General features: G+C 39.8%; 1 protein-coding gene across 3 annotated transcripts in view; it reads right to left on the bottom strand.

Annotated features, from left to right (window-relative positions):
- The window catches only part of LOC120737328 (teashirt homolog 2), a 39,676-nt gene extending 20,782 nt beyond the window's left edge, over window positions 1–18,894 (bottom strand). Inside the window, exons 1-2 of one of the 3 annotated variants that reach the window (XM_040037959.1) lie at window positions 18,438–18,832; window positions 18,183–18,351 (exon numbers count right to left, since the gene is read on the bottom strand). In XM_040037959.1, the coding sequence (XP_039893893.1) occupies window positions 18,183–18,222 (40 nt within the window). In that variant the 5' untranslated portion in view covers window positions 18,223–18,351; window positions 18,438–18,832. Of the gene's footprint in view, window positions 1–1,144 lie in introns of all 3 variants that reach the window. The other 2 variants (XR_005696727.1, XM_040037957.1) reach the window with 2 other exon arrangements.
- Between the last annotated feature and the right edge of the window lie 955 nt (window positions 18,895–19,849).

Here is a 19,849-nt window from a genome sequence, read left to right as displayed (position 1 = left end):
CACACCACATGCTTATCCAGATAGCCACTGAGCAAGATCCATTTGCAAGAAGACAAACAATGCAACATTTATTGAGTTAGGATACAACTAAAGTAAATGTAAAACCCAACCAGAGGGAAGAAAAAACATGTAAGTGTATGATAAGAGCGGATAATAGAGCATTACTGTTATAATGACATATCATTTCCCTGCCCCCCCATTAGGAGCTGGACTCTATTTTTTTCTTTTTGCTTTAGTAATACAGACAATGTATGTGCTTTGTGATCCCTCACCGCTCTACAGTGGAGGGATAGAGAGATACCGAGGTGCTAGATGCTGCTCAGCTGCAGTGATAAAGTCAGTAATATCACTATCTCGCCCTCCTCTCTCAAGAATTGCTATAAACCTATTTCGAAAATTGCACCCATATATTCAGCGAAGACAGTGAGCTCATCCCGGTGACAGTGCAAACTTTTAGGCTGAATTATGCCCGTGTCATTCAGAGGGGTTTATCAACGAGGGTCAATAACTCAGAGACCCAAATCTGAGATAGGCCAGCCCAGTGCCTCTTCCCCTAAACTACAGGCAGCTGGTGTGCTGCCACGGAACAGCCTGCTGCTATTGCTCAGGACACAAGATGGTGCCCAGTCGCACTACTACAGCACTGGAAGCTCTACAACTCCAGCACAAACAGACACGGGAACACAATGTGAAATACGGGGAGTCATTACAGCTGAGACCAAAAAAAACTGTAACAGACTAAGGCTGCACGACGGTGAATCTATTTGTTAAACTGCTTTGGTTAAGTGATCAATTATTCAAAATTCAAATAGCATTAGAGTAACAGCTGAAAATCACAGCAGGGGGATTTTTTTTTTAATGTTTTGCTTAACGAATCTATTAATATAATTATAGTTTATTTCTGATCATCAAATAATCAACTAATTGCAAAAAAAAAATGTTTTTTTTTCCAACTAATTCCAAGTAGAGTTAATAAGGTCTGTAATTTATTTAAATAAACAACAAACATATTGACTTTTTGCATCCAATTTTCACATCTATATATAATTATTCACTAAGCGTAGCCTACACTCAGATAATGTTTAACTGGATTAACCAATTAAAGTAGTTTGGTGAAGTTTTGGAAGATGTGACACATACTTACATATATATGAGTTAATGAGCTGCTATTGTAGCTGGCAGCAGCAGCAAAATAAAAAGAGCACCGAACAGACTCGTGTGCAGACAATCAACGATCACACCAGGATCACATGAAGTGTATGGATGTGTAATGTCACTTGACAGTTGACACATAAAAATATTTTAACTAACTCTGTTGCCTTTAGGCAAGAGAAAAAGAAATCAAGATCTTGGTAAATAAAATTTAAAAATTTTAACAGGTTCTGAGGCCTTTTTAAGGGAAATGAATAAATTGTTTCATAACCTGCAGACACCCTAATTCATAATGCACCGAATGTGTAAGGAAAATAAATCCAGGACTTGTTTTCTTGTTACAAACAGTCTGTGCAGTATGTGCCTTTCTTTTTATTTTCACAAGAAATGCAGATGTCGGTCATGAGACATGAGAAGCGTTTAACTTTGCTCTTTCTTAAATGACCTTAACAACCACAATGACTCAACGCTGACAAACACTGAAGATGCAGACAAACGTTTCTGCTTTTCTAAAGGAAATCTCGTGGCACATTTGCTCCAAACCTCGGCTTTATCACTACTATACTAAAACAGAAATACACAACGCCATTTTGCACCATCCTAGGCTCAAAACACATTTCACCCTGACACTTATCTGCAATTAGCCATGTTAGATGTTTGTCATGTGCAAACACTTAGCAGAATTTGACATTCATTTGATTCTAATGGGCTTTTCAGTAGGGGTTTCTGCCTGTAGGATGTTGCAGTGCAAAAGCCTGAATGTTTGCAAAAAAAACATTTGTCACTTGAGGACAGAGTAAATTGGTAACATTTATTGTTAAAACAGACACTTTATATTTTCCTCAGTAGGATAGACTGGATTGCAGTGTTCTTTTAAATTGAGAGCTTTTCAGTAGGACTTTTTACCCCTGCTTTGTCTGTAGTCTGAAGGGTGATATCACCTGCAGCTGTTTACAATTAGCTGAATTGTGTCCCTTTGCAGCGCTTAAGTTTTACTCACCCTCTTTAAAAGCTGTATTTTCCAGATGGCCTAACATTAAGTTCCTTTATAGATATATATATATATATATGTGTGTGTGTAATCCTGGAGCAACTTGACCTGCACAGCCTAGAGTAAGAATTTTATTAATGTAAAGAAATGTGGAAAAAGTTAACCCATTTAAAACAGTTTAATTGGCTCTGACCGCTCAAACACTCTAACAAAAGCGCAGCCTCCGCAGCCACACAAAGTGTATTAACTTTCTGAAAAGGCATTATATAAATGCACAGGTGACACCACGTCCACCAAAATATAACCTGCACTCATGGTGAAAGAGGCACCGGCTGCAATACACAAACTACTTTGCTGCACCAGTCAGCATTAAAAGTGTGTTTGGGTCAGAGTGATACATGCCCACACTCTCTCTGCGTAGAGTTGAAGCTGCACCATAAAAGAAACCGAGGTCTATCAGACACCCACAGCCACAAGCTATTTTGCATCTTGCAGACCTCAGATGACAGACCGTTGCATGAGTTTCCACACGCTTACTGTAGAGAGGGATAATTCTGTTATCATATGTGGCCCAGATTTGAAGCCAAACAATACGGATGAAGTTCTGAGCGCTCTAAATTCACTAGTGAAAACCATCAAGTGCCATCTTTGAGAGTGAGCTGTCGCGGTGACGACACGAGACAAAACGGCAAGTCTTCAGATTCAATTTTGTAATAATAATTCTTTTTTTTTTTTTTTTTTATAATGTCTGAAAACAGCTTTTCGTGATTAATAATTTATTACGGTCGACTTCCTGTGTTTGGTACAAATCTCAGATTTGTTATTAGGAGCTAGAATCTCACCTCGTATTTCAAGCAAAACACAGTGCTGTTTTTCTAATACCTGTTAATGTGCTTTGCTGTTAAATACAGGGAAACACAAACACAGCATTCTGGGTGTAAGTATAAACTCCATGAATGGTGTGTGGGATGCTTGCGAACTGCATATACACACTGCTGCATACGCCTGTAGGGCAGGAGTGCATTCCAGTGTGTGGAGCGCTCTTTATCCAGCCAGAGGTGGAGATGATCCTCTCTCACAGTGGGACCTTTCCTTTGTGTACATGTGTGTTTAGGGTTGTCTCGGCAACTGAAAGCCCGCTCCTTCATTGGGCAAGGCCTCCCCACCCTGAGCACTGTTGTGCATAGCGGAGGGCAGGATCCTGCTAGTGGAGCTAATAGTCTACCTGAGGTTTAGTTAAGTAGGCGCATGTGTGTGTTGAGTATATATGGCATCATCAAAGCATGCCAATAATTACAGAGTTGGGTTATTACTGTACGCGACTGTTATTTTCATTAACATTCATTTCCTGTCTCCGGTAAGAGTAAATACCCACCCACCAGCTTAATCACAGGTTTATTTCAAACCAGTGCAGTTATCTCCATGATATCATCCAGCACTCATAACTTAGGAGTGAATGAAATGTTCATTTTATGAGAAACAGACCTATGGAAAAGACAGGTAAATACAGCTTACAGTGAAATTGGAGTAATTGAGCCTAACTACGAGCTAGATTTATAACAAAATGGATTATCGTACTGATGCACACTAAAGTTTTAAGGAATCGTATTACAATAACATTAACAACCCTGGGACTTCCTTTTTTTTTGATATGGCATGATACTAATAACATGGAACTGGCCATGTCCAAATGGGAGCATGTTTGCAGGTCTTTGCAGATTTACGTCGCATTAAAATGCAGGCAACCTTGGCAGGAAATAAGAGATGGGAAAAAAGCCAGCCTTTCATCATTTTCCCCAAATCAGAGGAGGAAATGAATATGGATGCCCTCAGGCGTGAGGGGAAGGAAATTCAGGGGCTGATGAGGTCCCTAAAGGATGCGTCTGGACAGTACCGGAACTTTTCAGCTGGGTCGCTGCCAGGGTGTGAGGGCTGCCATGAAGCATGTAAGAAACACATGCAAACACAACCGTAACACATGCAAAAACCCAGGAACAACTCAAAGAAAGAAAGCATACATACAAAAAGGTTGCACGCTCAGAGGCTGATGAGTTTTAAAGACCCTTGCAACATCTCTCTCTTAGCGAGCTAAATTTCAATGGGTAGAAATCCGACTGATACAAAGAGTGTTTTTTAAAGACACAAAGATGTCAATAAGCTCCAACTAAAACAGTCCCGTGTGGCACCTCAGGTTAATTCTCATATTTCAGCGGGACAATCTGAAAGTAGCTGTGTAAACACTACAAAGTCACCCTCAGTCACAAGTCTCAGAATGAAGAGATACATTTCGTTATCACACTCTGTAAATAGTCATATAGCACCGACGAGTGCTATTCGCCTCGCTGTGCCATGTGAGGATGTGGCAGGCGAGGCTTTAGAAAAATAGAAGTGTTTAGACACACTGAGGCAGCAGCTGAAGATCAGTCTCAGCCTCAGTGAGGCTGGAGAGTCAGGACGCCCCCTGGAAGTTGGGTAAAACTGATCCGCCACATCAACAGCTAATTCACTGAGGGAGACGGGAATTCCTGGTTAGGGATTAGAACAGATTTCAAGGCGGTAAAGTACATGCAGCATGTAAAAGGACTGAGCTAAACTACATTTCATAAGATGAAATTACAAAATAAGATATGGATGAAGTGTACTGTAACAACTTTTCATAATGATGAGGTTACTTATGGGATGTTTAATGCCATTTAAGCATGCAAGGTCATTTGCGCCATCTTCCTGTTGCTAACAGCTAGAAGTACTTACTTAACTACTTTCCAGTTTTCTTTTATTGTTATATCCATTTTCCGTCGCTGTTTGTTTAGGTTTAGGAAATATTCATGGCGTGAGATAAAATGGGCCCTGTCTGCACTCTGTGTGGTCACAATGGCAGTTAGGCAAGAACGAGATTACGGTGCGCTGACGTAAGAGCCAAACGTACATGAAAGAAGACGAGTGATTAACAAACTTCGAAAGGACTTGCGTAGGTTTTTGGCTCACATGGACAGATGGTGTCACATCCAGGAGGCGAGGGAATATGTGGACGGAGTTTGCAGAAAGCAAGGGAGTATGAGAGGCGAGGCTATGCAGAAAGGAGGTGCAGAAGGCTCAAAACAACTTCTTCAAAGAAGTTTTGAAGCAGATGTCTCTTTTCACTGCTTTCGCCTCCACTACAGCACCATCTACACACACACACTGATTAGACAGCAACAAGGGCAGGGTGATGTTGACCCCACTCAAACCGCAAGCCAGTGCTGTACCAAAGATTATAGATTACTCGAAGATCTCGCACATATGGAAAATACCGGCTGGCTTTCTTCGGTGACTGTTACGGGCATGTCGAAATTAAAGTGGGAGGAAAAGTTACGTGAAATTAAAAAATGCTTGAAACATATATTTCTGTCACTTCAATAGACCGAGGAAGATCGCATCAGGTCTGAAAAACCCAAACCTATGAAAACAAGCAGAAGTCACAATACTACTGCTTTTCTGAAAAGTTTGGAGAATTTCCCAAGATTTTAACCACGTAAGCATCAGCCGGACGGACCACCTTAAACAATTAACCTGCGTATTTGGGGTTTTTTTTCAATCAATCTTTAAAATGAATCAGTCCCGTCTCAATATTTCACAGAGAGTGCATCATTTTCATGTCACTGTGTATTTTCAGTATTTAAACAACAGTCGATGACATTCTTAAATAGATATAAACCTAAAAATGTAATTTTTTAATCTGGATCTCCACACATGTAATGCTGAGCCTTCGTTTAACATCTCAATCTGCGCAGTTACAACGTTAACTAATGTTAGCTCTTTAGCTATAGTGCAGATGGGGAGCTGTCAAAAGGATCACTTAGATGACAACTGATATCTTCAGCTTTAATTAGTTAATTAATCAGACATGGCTTACTTAGTGTGCCATTAGTACCATGAGCAACTGCAACTACAAAGCGGTCACCTTTAAATACTTTTGGACAGAATCAGGGTAATATAACTATCTTAAGTCAGCGTGGTTTGTACAATACAGAAGATTTTTTTTGTAGTTACTCATAGTTTAAGCAAATAAATATTCCCTAGTAGGTGACCAAATCTTGTCTTATTTATTTTTTTAAATTTCTTTAAAATATCAAAATAATATTATATTAATGTTAGTATTTCATCTATTGGATTGCTTTTCACTCTCATCCAGGTCAGGTTTCCACACAATCAAACTCTCTATAATACTGATGATGGAGCAGGTTTCCAGATTCATCACTGACCAGCTGCTGTACCGCTGTGTCCTGTGCAGGTCACTCTGTATTAAAGTCAGGGCCTTTGGCTACAGCAATGATCTGTGTGTGACCTCTGTTACATTTTAGGGATGAGTGAGTGGGCCCCAGGCGACAGTTACCAGGGATACAGTACGCAGCATAGAGAGGACATGTCAGTCACCAACACAGGGAGCTGCAAGGACAGGTAGGTATTCAGATTGAATAGGAGCTGGGTATAACAAGAAGTAGTTTTGACACAAGGACAAATGACCACACAGACGGAGTAAAGCCGTGCAAATGGAAATATTCGACAAGATTCATATATGCCAGTTTAATAAGCAGGTTTAAAATTGACAGCTGGGTAGTCTTAGGTGTCAAGAATAAAAGTTTGGAGCTCTGGAAGCAATCCAACAAATGCTTCGAGCTCTTTTAGACTTTCTACGAGCACAAGGAGTACAAAGAGACAGGCGTGAAGACACACAGTGAGAGGCGACTACACCGGACAAAATGTCTTTAAGGTTCCCAACAGACTCTGTTTCACCAGACCGAATAGCTTTGCTGACTGCCACAGCACTGACCTCCCACTGACACAGAGAAAATGACCACTTTCTACAACTTTAAAATGGCCTGGGGGGGGGGTGGCATGAGAGTACTGAAAATACAACAGACAATTGCTGACTCAATGTTTGTCAGGATATGGGAGGGAGGAAAACGTGTCCTTGACACCTTAAGCGGTTTTGGATTGAACACAACTTATTTTGACAGTTAGTTCTATATCATTGACTTTTTTGCACCCAGACACACTTCTTGACAAAAATAAAATATTAAATATTAAAAAAACAAACTAAAAGAATGAGAAGAATAACCTCACACGTGATGTCCACTTGTGACGATGGCCAGGTGCGGCCAGGTTTCCTGCGCTGTGCACGTGTTATCATTATCAACCTAATGATAAACAGCAGTAACACAGCACCATTATTTTCTACACTCCCCGAGGTGCAATGCAGGCCTATTAGATCCTTAAGCTGATCTGTCTGCACACACGCACACGCACGACCTCACACACTAAAAGCCATAAAATATGACTGTAACATATCATACTATTATAGTTTGCTTTTAGAGGCCTCCCTGTCACTCTGTTAATCTAAAGAATGCTGTTCTGGTTTACAAGTAACAGCTGAAAATCAGGCAGAGAAACACGGTGCCGTCCTGATGGACAGGAAGACTTATGGCTGGCCTGGCTAGCAACCTCTTGAATGTCTGGGCTGAGATATATGATGAACAGGCAAACGTGGGAGGACATGGAGTCCCTGGAATTCTTGCAGAGGGGGCGAGCGTGATGAATCTGCATCTGCTCCTAACAGTACGGCGAATGTAGACATACTGTAGTTATCATCAGTGAGGTCATAAGTGGTGAGGTTATGTGTTTGGTGGAAATGCGTAACCTTGAAAACATGAAAAAGAAGGAAATGCACGTCACCGGCGGCCGTGGGTTTTATTGAAGCTAAACCCATATGCCCACAGAGTTTCTAGGAGGCAGTCGCCAGCTGGACGTAGTATACTGAAAGCCAGACTTCTGCCGTTGCTCAATCAGTTGTGGGCTTAGCATCATGAAATCTGGGTGACGATGACATCACCCCGCACCCGCATGAACCGTTTGTGTGACGTGTCAGTGCAGTTCCTCTTTGTTTGCTCTCAGTCAAGACACAGTTGGACCATAATTAGACATGCTGCTTCCTGTACAAAGACTTCCCTGTGTAATATTAATCATGTGAGGATAAAGTTGTAAATCCATCCTCTGCGGAAATTCCCCCTCTTTCATCTACTCTCAAAATGGAGAAAAGGCTTCTTTTCTCTTATGGGAACAGAACGTCGGTTTAATCAGATGTCAGCAATTTGAGAAGCTGTGCAGGCCTCGAAATCTGAAAATGATAAGGATTTTAAAGTAGCTTTTTTTTATTCATCCAAGGCTGTCAAAAAAAGCAAACAAACAAAACCCTAGAAGGGTACTTAGAGAGCACAGACCGATACCAAAGCCAGTGCCTAGTCTCCCAGTTTAAAAGAAAGTGATGTGGATCCAACCCAAAATGTAATAGGCTGTTTCTTCTCCCATAATCCACCTCTCCCCCAGGTTTCATCAAATTCGGGCGGGTAGTTTTTGCGTAAAGCAGCTGACAGAAAGACAAACAGACAGCGCTAAAAATCAAATCACACTAACTTGAGAATCTGCCTCAATCTGAATCTGCCCCGGTGACCTGATCCTCACTGTTTTATGATACTGTAGAAAAATATTATGAGTAGATTTTATGTGGTATTTAGTGAAATTAGTTCATCTTCATGGAATATCACAGCATATAAAATGCCGCAGAATAATATTTTTGGTTCCCTAGCATTCATTTTCTTCTCTAAATTATACCATTCGTCATGCACTCATTACAAAGACAGTCAATTTTGAACCAATTCCAATTGCCTTTAATTTCTAACAGAAATAATACAAGATGCACATTTTTCATCTGCCTGACATCCATTGACTTTATTATTGTATGAAAATGCCAGACTGTGGCTGAATAAACACAAAGAAAAGTCAACATTATTCACATTTATAGATGAAGTATATTGGTTGGTGTTGCACTCTCTGCAAAATCTATCACAATCAAAGTCAAATGAAGTAAAAACTATTTTTAATCCTCGTGCGAAATTCTAATACTTGTTTATGTAGTGCTTGAAAACTTGTTTATTTCAGGCACACACACACAAACGCTTGAGATTAACTTAAAGGAAGACTGCAGGTAGCAATAAGAAATCATTGCTGGTAAGTGCACACAGACCAAGCCATAGGCTACAACACTGACATGTTGTGTGCTTCTCCTTAATCAAGTTGTAAGTACAACAGAATTATTCAACATTCATCATGGATACCTAAGCTGTCACTGCTGTTTAATGAGTATCAATTAAGCTGTTTCAACAGACTAGCTCAGCACATACTGTAGACACAAACAGGCAGGCACAGCCCTAAGGAGAAGGTTCTTAACACGATGCCGTGCAAGTCTCAGGCACTGTTTAGGTACAGCAGTATAGCCAAAACAGAGAAAATGTTTGGTATTTTTACCAAGCAATGTCTCTTAGTTTTATGGCAAACAGGTAAACAGTATCTGCTTCCAAGGTTTTTTTTTTTAAACACTTGTGTTTTTCTGATTTTTTCCACTTTTGGAGTCTCCCGTGATGATGATGGTGATGCTTTCAAGAAGGAAATTCTTTCTTAGCGCTCTGTAAAGATCTACAGGATGCTTAGGTCGTGGCTAATATTACTCAGTCGACAAAAATAGACAAATTTTTATGTATGTGGAGAAAAATGAAGCACTTTACTGATTGATTTTTATTTGACAATATTTTTGGGGACCGTTTTAATAACGCAAAATAGAAATATCACCATAATAATTAAAAAAAAAACACACGAAATATTAGTTACACAGTAAAGTGGAAACTTTACTGTCATTCTTTATTCACGACCACGTTTAGGTTTCAGCCAATCTGCACCTCAAAGTGTCACGGGGCCGAATGGTAATGTGTTTAATAGAGTGCATGATCCACTGGACCCCCCGCCACGAAGAAAAAACAAACTCTTTATTCCTGTCACTTTACATTCAGTTTGACATTAAAACGTGTCTACTGCTAACAAAAATTGTCAAATGAGCCATTCAGCATTTGAAAGCTGTGCTAATTAGCAAGCTGAAGTTTCTACTCCCCTAAATCAGTGTTTCTAGTGCGAGAAGAGTTTGTTAGATAACGTCACTGAAAGCACTAAGAACACAGAATCATGAGAGTGCTGTCTGGTTTCTAATTCAGTGGGACTAATATGAGTTATTATTTCACCACTTTACATTATGTGTTTAATTTATAATTTAAGCTTTCTGTATCTGTAACAAGTAATACGTAAGATGACCATTAAAATCATTTGATTAAATCTCGTTAAACCGTCTGATAGTCTAACCAGTGTGTGGTTACTCAAATATAAAACAGTTTGACTGCAGCAGATTTTTTGGGATGTTTTGATAGTCTATAAAATCCACAAAAATTCAAATTATATTATTCCATCTTAACTGTGGCCAGGTCTTTTATTGCTTTTTGGGCATTCGATCCCTGCGGTCATGCCACTGAAACACATTGGTATAAATTAGAGAATTTAAGGTGTTTAAATGCAGTTAATTATAGAATGAAGATTACAAAATACCTCCAAATGACATTTCAGCTTGTTTTCCACAACCGAGTCTATATAATGTGTATTAAAACAAAAAAGATCAGAAACACAGGAATCATTTTGCATTCCAATACGATGGAATACAAAATAGGCTAATTAACTGATTCATTTGAAAGTTTACCAAAGACATTTAAAACAAGGCAAGAAAATTTCTCATTACGAATCTTGATTGGCAATAATAAGAAGTGTGAGTTAATTCTATTTTTCTTTGTCTGCCTAACTGTAACCGAATAGTACAAAATGCGAAAGCCTCTGCATGACCCCCGAAGAGAGACGGACGATCACAGGCCACCAAGGTCAACAGAGCCGGCAGAACATTGACTTGATTCATCAAATTAGCTCCTATGTAATTGTGCTGCATGACGACTCATAAAACACGTAGGCTATAAAGCTGTCAGGAAGCCATCAGCCTCGTGGTAAATGAAGTTACACAAGGTGCAAGGTTCACAACTTCATGCAGTGCTAGAGTAAAGTGTCCAGCAGCAATTCCTCTGGTCATAACCTCAAAGGCTGTGGCACAGGTGTGGATTTCAGTCGGGGGGAGGCACAAAAGATGCATCCTCCTTAATATTTAGAAGAAATGCGTTTGCACAGACTTTTACTTTGAAATAATACATGTAATGCTACTGAGAGTCCACAAAGAGGATCACAAAACACAGATACATATGTGCCACATGTTTTCATCGTGCAGAGATTTTTAACATGAGCAGAAATTTTGCTCATGAATAGATAATCATGAAATATGAATAGGTGCCACATGCACGTTAAAACTATTTGATTCCCCCAACAAAATACACCAAAAAGCACAGAAGAGTGAATCAGGCCTGTATTTGGAGTGTCTTAGGATTCAGGATTATTTAAACGATGACAAATAATTGCAATTTATTTGGTATAGTTGTTAAAATATGTATTTTGTTTATATAAATAAAGAAAAATTCCCTTTACATGAATGCAGAAAATGGAAAATTTTGTACATACAGATTTGCTGGAATGCATAAAACGGACTGTTTGAAATTTCCAGTGGCAGGACCACCAGGACCTTGACTAATGTGTCCCATCCAGAGTTCAAATGAAACCCATGCCCACTGAGCCTGGCTGTATGCCAGCATTTTGAATTTTGCTTGTAATGTGTAGCTCAGTAAAGGTGAAGGTAAACCCAGCCACTCAACGTAATTAAATAAAAATGAAATGAAAACAAACAAACAAAAAACCCAACTAACATAAATATGTAGATTTTCTTGTGACATTTTCTTCTTTTTTGAGTTAATGAGGTAATTACCACTTAGAAGTGTACATCACTGTGCTTATTTGGTGCGTGTTTGTGGGTGGTATGCTCTATACTGTGGATGAATACTGCAGGGTCCAGAGCGGGCCTCTTGATAAGGTTCTGGGTTTGCAGAGCAGATTATGGACATTAACGATGTTCTGTCATTCCGAGCTCTTTGTTTTTCTCCCCACGGGACATTTAGTGTCTAGCTTACGATTTGATTATCTTTGAGTCAGAACAGCTAACTTGTAAAAGCACGAGTGAAGTTGCTGAGTTGATGACCAGCACGTGTACATTTTGACATTCGTTTCAATGTGAAAAGAAAGCTCCTAACGCAAGAGCAAAAAGTAATGAATATTAATTCCACTAATTAACTTGATGAGATAATTAGACACATTACCTGTCCAGGCCTTAAGTGTTGGAATAACAATGCCGCACGTTTATTTTTGTGTTTAAGAGGCGGAGAGAGAGAAATATTCACTGAAATAGTCTCAGTTAATGAGCATTTGATTTTAGCTGGAATCAAACAGCTGAATATTTTTTTTATTTTGAAAATATTTCATTTTTAATAAATACAGCTGGCTGCCTAATTTTTTAAGCTCTGTCAGCTTATTTTGGTTTACAGTCTCAGATTTCCTTTACCCTTTGCCTTCCTTTGTTTAAGTTTAGCTAAATAAATACATATACTGGCAAACACTTTATAAAAAAACAAGCAGCTATAAGCAGCAGCAATGCTTGTGAACACATCGCATATCAGGGAAACAATCACATCTCTATCTACTGCTATCTAAAAGACTAATTAATAAAGACTTGATAAACAATTTTCCAAACCTCCAGAACACCTGAACGCATATTTAGTGGTCTGACCTCGCAGAGGCTCGTGGAGCATGCACTGTGAAGGCAGCTTACCTTTGTAATTGTTACAGATCACACCATTAGCACAATATTGTCATAGCTCCTGCTCCTGCAGTCAGTAGCAGCCGAGGGTTAATTTGCATAATAAATCTTAATTGAAGCTCATTAAGGATTTGATAAGAAGCAAATCAGGTACACCGCGGATAACTTAAGATTAATGCTTTCTCTTTTTTTTTGGTGCTTGCATATTGAAGCGAAATGTCATATTCATTCATTACTGGGCATTTACATCACTGTAAGATATATGATATAAGTTAAAGTAAACTTTTAACACAGGAACCGGTGAAAAACATCTACATGGGGATCTTTCTCTACTTGAAACTATCAGCCACGTTGCTGCTGAGCTAAAGCAGCGCAGGAACCCCAGATGGTCCCCACTCCTGAAACCTGAGCAGATGTGATTTTTAAATCTGGAGAGGACCTCTTTTTAAGAAACATAATATGTTAAGAGCTTTGAAAAGCCTCTCAGGTTAGGTTAACCTGATCCGGCTGTGATTGTATATAAAAACCTCCTAACCATATGGCCGACACGTATGCTCTCTGACTGACTACACATGTAGGTCAACAACTACAAGATGGATTTCTTCACTTACATCTTCTCGACTCTGCGTGGACACAGACGATGTCCTGACAAAGCGGCATAAACTATGGTAGGAATGTATATCATTACAATAATACGAAGCATATGAGCTGCAGTCCGCTTTACCATAAACCATATAAGACACACCATACCTCCTCTGTGTAATCAATACCAGGTCCTCAGTGCTACTGTATTAACTGTAAACTCGCCTTGCATTCTTATCCTCTAAATCCACATAAATGAACAACCAAAGCTATAAAGTCTCCTCCCTATTTTCCTCTGTAAATCATTACATCTTTAGGGACCTGGACAAAATACCATAACATAATTTCTTTTGTACTTGGAATGTCTAGCAGAAATAATGAGTTTTAGCCTCCTTGCAATAAACTCTCCCAATATTCCAGTTATTGTCAGACTTAATGAGGAAAAAAAAAAAAAAAACATAACAAGAAATAGTCTCTTTTCTGCAGTGATGATCACATGGAAACATTATCCACATGAATCACCCCAACGGCATATCAAATTGTGTCATTTGCCTGGAAACTAGTGCAGGTCTCTGAGGGAAGGCAAGGTGAATGAGCAGTTGCTGTAGAGAGGTGCAACACTGCACAGGCACTTGCCTTGAGACCAATCATAACAGGCTGTTTTTTCCACACAGGAGAGCGCAGCGCGGAGGAGAGAGATCACTGTGCTGGAGGGCACAGGAGTCTTGGTTCTTATCACCTAGACAGTGCACCACACTGTCTGCCTCTCACGCAAACAAAAACCTTCCCAAACTATTAGCCATCTACACCTGTCAACTAACTAGCACGCAGGAGAAAATGCAACGAGATCACGCTGGAACCACCTGACTTGATCCTACCCCCCCTCCCTTTTTTCCCCCCACCGTGGCGAGAATATACAGCAAGAAAACTAGCTGATGAGGAGAAAGTTATTAAAGGATATCTCTATGGGGAGCGGCTGCAAGTTAGAGAATTGCAAGCTTTGCAACAAAGTGTGCACATAGAGTCGGGTTTGCTCATAAGAAAACAAAATTTCAAGGCTGGATTTGATCAAAACAAAATATTTGCCCTGCTGAAATAAATTCACAGAGATATGGTGCATAAAAATACACTGATTTAATGAGTGCTAATGATAATATCCTTTGGTAACTATTCAAACAAGAGTTTTGCACTCAGAATGAGCACTGTTACAAAATGACTACTACATATTTTTTATTATAAGGGGAGGTTTTTCATCTTATTCTGCAAAAACTTTCATTATCTTCTGTATCAAAATGGCAAAAAAGGCACATGGAGGCTTTTTTTTTTAGCAGTAACAATCACATGATTTCCAAGGCCAAGAAGATGGTTTGCCTCATTGTTGTCATGCACTGTCTTTTCTCTGGAAAACCATGTAAGATCATGGGGTGTACTCTGTAAAAGGGTCGGGCAGTCACCATATGTTGTGCCATGCATGGATTCCTAACTTGTAGCCTGATGATGCAACCGTATCAAGTATGGGGAGAAGCTCAGTATGTCAAAAAGCTGTACTCTAGAGTCAGAGTCACAGGATAAATATAAAAAAACAGGCATACACGAGATCAGTTAAATTATCGAAAAAAGTTCAATCTAGCAAGACCATCATTCCTTTTAAATCTTAATTAGTCAAATAAATGTAAGAAAAATCACAGAAAAAAGTCGGTACAAAGGCTTTAGACAAAAGCGAGTGAATACAGAGGAACGAGAGCAGTAATGGGGTTTTAAAAAAATACAATAAGACTCTCTTGTACTTGCTGCCATTTTCCTCGCAGTTTTTGTCATACAAAATGGACTTCCTTTTTCTACCTAAACTGGATAAACAACATCTGCCTTGATCGTAGGATGTTTTCTGAACAAACCACTTAGGAGGAATTTCTGCTAGCCAATTCCCACAAGCTGCTGTCAGTCACTAGCTGGCACTGCAACACTTAATGCCTTTGTCTGTTCTCCAATTTATCTTGTTAACAGCAAATTGGGCTAACAGTTTGAGGCAGAGAGCTATTGTAAAAAACAGAAAGAGGAATACTCCCACGGCCGCAAAATAACATATGGCTCCCTTCACTCAAAAATGCATCCCGTGCACTTATAGGGCTTTACGTTTACACCATATATAAAGCCGATACACAAATTTCATCCTGGAATCTGCAGCCTGATAGCCTCGGCCTTAGTGATGTTTTCTCAGTAATAAAGTAAAGGTTTAGTGCATCCTATCCCGGACTGGTGAGTAATTGGCGTTTTAAATTACCACACAAACCCTGTATGTAAAGGAAGTAAATCAGATACAACTGTGGTCTCACATTTACAAATACACCTATTAATAATACAATCCCCAGTAGAGAATGCAAGAGCCCTGAGTGCGGCATGTCCTTTGAATAAATGCTCGAGCTGGAAATTGCGATTTTTTTTTTACCCCCTCACAACACCTTGCAAAACACTATTTCCTACCAAGGGGGGGATACTGCGTCTTTAAGAGCCCTACAAAAATGAAACCTATTCCTTTGCATCTTCCATGCTCTTATTTCAATACTCCTCTCTCCTTGTTCCCCCTCCACACATCATTAAACATATTATTATAACATGACTGTCAGCCTGCGCCTCTCTTCGCTCCATTCTTGCTCTGCCAGGTAATCAATTTGTCGTCACTCTCTGTAACCCCAGTAAAGTCATCAAGTGAAATGAGTTACAGCTGCAAAGAGCCTTCAAGAATACAGGAGGAAAAAAAAAAAAAAGAATGCGAGAAAAATGACAACACAGCCCAGGAATATTCCACCGCTTGATAGCACATCCCAGGTCTTGAAGATGAAATATTAATGCACAATTTGTTTATCTGCAGGCCCACATCTCTCCAGTGCCGAGCTGTTAATTTTCTATCGGCACAGACAACGGATCAGTCAGTCATGAACTCTTCACAGCCATTACCGGGAGACATTTTGATTAAGTATTCCTAATGTAGTGGATAGGAAAGAATGAAAACACTCTGCCTGCCAACTTTTGATTGACCATTAAGCCACTGATGAATGTGCCTGTCAAAGAGGAGACAATTACCTCAACAATGAAGAAACTCTTCTGGAAGGCTTATTTCTCTATAGGGCTGACACATTTACCAGAGTACAGGCGAGGCAGCTGAGAGCGTGTAAAGGGATCACTTAGGCATCTACTCAAAAGTTCTCTGAATAAAACTGGGGGCATTGTTTTTAAGAAAAGAGGGCTTTTGGCGACTGAAATGTGGGAAAAATATTTAGTGTGTGACTGTATGGCACCGAGTGTCTATGTGTGTGTGTGTGTGTAAACTGAGAGTGTGCCGGGCAGATAAGGGTCTCAGTATCTTAAGCGGGTATAAAGAGACGCTATTATTGGCAGCGAACAATCACCATCTGGTTGCTACATCCGCAACCATAATAAAGACTGATAACTTCTCAGCACACCACAACCAAGTAATTGCATCCTCAAACGCTGAAATACCCTTGATCAATCTAGTTTTAATGCACCGGCTCGATCGTAATGAGGCAGCCTTTTTGGGAACATTATAATTTACATTAAATAGCACAATCGCTAACGCTGCTTAAAAAGTGGTCAAAGGTAATTTGTGACCTTTTTGTGTAGTTTAGATTTTTTGTTTTTTAAATATTATAAGCAAAAATTAAGTTTAGTGGTATTTTTTGAGGGGGTCCTTTGGGATAGAAACGCTGAGATTCAGCTTCCCTACAGTGCTGCATTAAAAAAGAGAAGCTGTAAACACAAACATTTACAAAACCGTTTTACAACTAACATGCTGGCCTCCAGCACACACTGCACGGGCCTCCATATAGCGCCGTTTGTGTGCTTTAACAAACAGCAGAATGTACATAAGCATTTGACTAGATTACCCCGCTTCACAAAAAGTAAAAATGTGTGTGTTGTGGAAGTGTGCACATCCTGTTTTGCCTGCCAGCAGCAAGGATGGAGTGTATATGGGTGCCTCTGTGTGTGTGTGTGTAAGAGAGAGAGAGAGTGTGTGTGAGTGAGTGTAACCCATTCTCCATTTGTCCATAAGATTATGAAGAGTTCATACAGAGTTCATCTGCTACGGATCCAGCAGCTCCACATCTTTCAGCCCCTCTCCACACTTCATGCGGGTCAAATCAAATGCAGTGAGAGAGGGTTAAAAAAAAAAAGTATGGGCAAAGAAAGTTTCTGATCAATGAATGAATAAATGCCCCTTGACATGGTATGAGTATTTTTTTTTCTTTTTTGGAGGGGTGGGGGGCACCTAGAAGGCTTTATTGTCCTTCCTTTCCCCCTTTCTAGTGTTTTCCATTATTAATCTAATTAATCATCCCAGAAGTGCTCTTAAAGCTGCAAGTCTTCCTCTACTGTTTTATAACATTTGACTTTTTACAGTAATTGATACCAAAAACTGGTGTCTGAGGTCCCTGATGAATCCCCCTCACTGGGCTTCTAGAAGGTCCCGAGTGAAATGAGAATTAGTTTCATTTCCGTATTATTAAATTCACTTTATCTGCGTTCACGTTCCTCTCTACAGGACATAGTAACCCATAGTCACATGTACATTTATAGAAAACCTGCTCTGATGGGCTCCTCGGGACAATCCCTTACTAAATGGAAGGATCTGATTCGTATCTCTTCGGGGGTCCCACATGATAAAAGTTTGAAAGGGAAACCCTGTGTTGTAGACACGCTATTCGCAGAATCGTAAAACAAATATCGACAAATCTCACACTCGTATTAAAAACAGGTTCTTTTTTGACAACAAAAAAAATCTCTTACCCGCAGCCCGTTTGGGTGCCTGCTGTTTCCTCCGTGGCATTTTTTTCTGGAGTCGCAGTTCACTACTGTGCCCAGGTGAAAACTGAATGCGGTCTACGATAGTCCATGCATAGACAGAGAGTGTGTGTGAGTCTTTATTGTGGCTCTCCGACTACTTCAGTCTCTCTCACTATATAAAGAAAAATCCAGTTAGGAATCGTTTTTAGAGAGAGCGGTGGGGGGGAAACAGATGTTAAATCGGGATCGTTCTTTCACCTTCTTCTTCCTCCTACGGGCTGCGAATCTTCTTCTTTCACGATCCGTTTGTGTCCATCAGTGCCACATATGTTGATCGACGCGTGTCAGTCAGTTCCGCAGGCTGTTTTCGGTGGCTAAAATGTGTTAGGAATGCGCGTAAAAAGCGTTTGGTAATGGTACAGTATATTACGCACGGTGCAGGCGAGGGGAGAGGCGATGCCAGCAGACATCGATCCATAGAACAAACTGAACATTAAAAACTCCTCCCTCCTCGCCTGGACTTGATGATGGCAGCGAGACATTTGTTACACTAGATAACCATGAGTTTATTAAAGGAACAGAGGCCAGAGAAAAGAGACGGGAGCACAGGCTGTGTGCTGCTGGGCTGCTGCTTTCTATCACTCTGTGCTCGGCGCCTTTTCATGCAGCTTTTCTTGTTTTTAGAGCCTTTCCTGCAGCTTCCGCTTTGCTCGCTGGATGAAAGACAAGTTTGTAAGATCTCCAGCAGATATGAATGAACTGCCGCAGACACACGGTTATTGTGTGGGTTTGACCGAGTAACTCGCTGAATGTTGGAATAAACCTACTTATGTGAACAGGCTGATTCCAAAAAACAGTCCGCTCTTTGCAGGAGTATCAAAATGCACAAAATTGTTTCGTTTTTTTTGTTTCGGTTAATACTTTCCAAGCTGAATGCAGTTCTGGAGGCCTGATGTAAAAATGCTTTATATGCGTTGTAAATGCTTCATAAAGTCCCTATGAACGTGTAATTGGTCTGAGATTATGTATGGCCATGTCGATGGCACTGTGGATACTCAAATTACAAAAGAGTCCTGAATCGATTATTACAAAACACACAGTAAAAACTGACATTTCAGGACACTGTTTACATAAAGATCACATTAGACTTAGTTCCTTCCTCTTAGTTCTCTAGTCCCTCCTGTATCTCTGATTAATCTTCTCATTATGGCTACAAATAAGAGGCATCAATCCAAGTGAAAACATGACCAACTATTTAATTTAGAATTACAACCTAAGAATATTTTCACTATAAATTCATCTGCCCATTATTTTCTTGATAAAGTGTATGATGAAAGTAAAAGCAGCAAAGCTACAGTGACACTGACTTTTTTGTTTGAGTGTAGTCTGCAAACTGTGAGGGAAAAGAGTAAAGAAAAAAATGCTCACACTGATGTAATCACATTGCTTTTTTTCCCCTGACCAACACTCCAAAATACTACAAACTTTACTTTCTGAATAAAACAAAGAAAATCATCACCACTGCTAACATGACATTTTATTCTACTTCTAATTTGATCCCATTCTCTAAAAGTGACAAAGTGGTAGGAAAAAAATATTAGTAGCTCTGCTCTACTTCCAGGAAGGGGGTTTGTATGTTGCCAGATTTTTCTGAAACAATCTCAGAAGGC

Source organism: Simochromis diagramma, unplaced genomic scaffold (assembly GCF_900408965.1).
Source record: "Simochromis diagramma unplaced genomic scaffold, fSimDia1.1 OVJJ01000061.1, whole genome shotgun sequence".
Lineage (NCBI taxonomy): Eukaryota > Metazoa > Chordata > Actinopteri > Cichliformes > Cichlidae > Simochromis > Simochromis diagramma.
The sequence above is the reverse complement of the archived record's forward strand: the minus strand, read 5'-3'. Positions and strand labels throughout refer to the sequence as shown.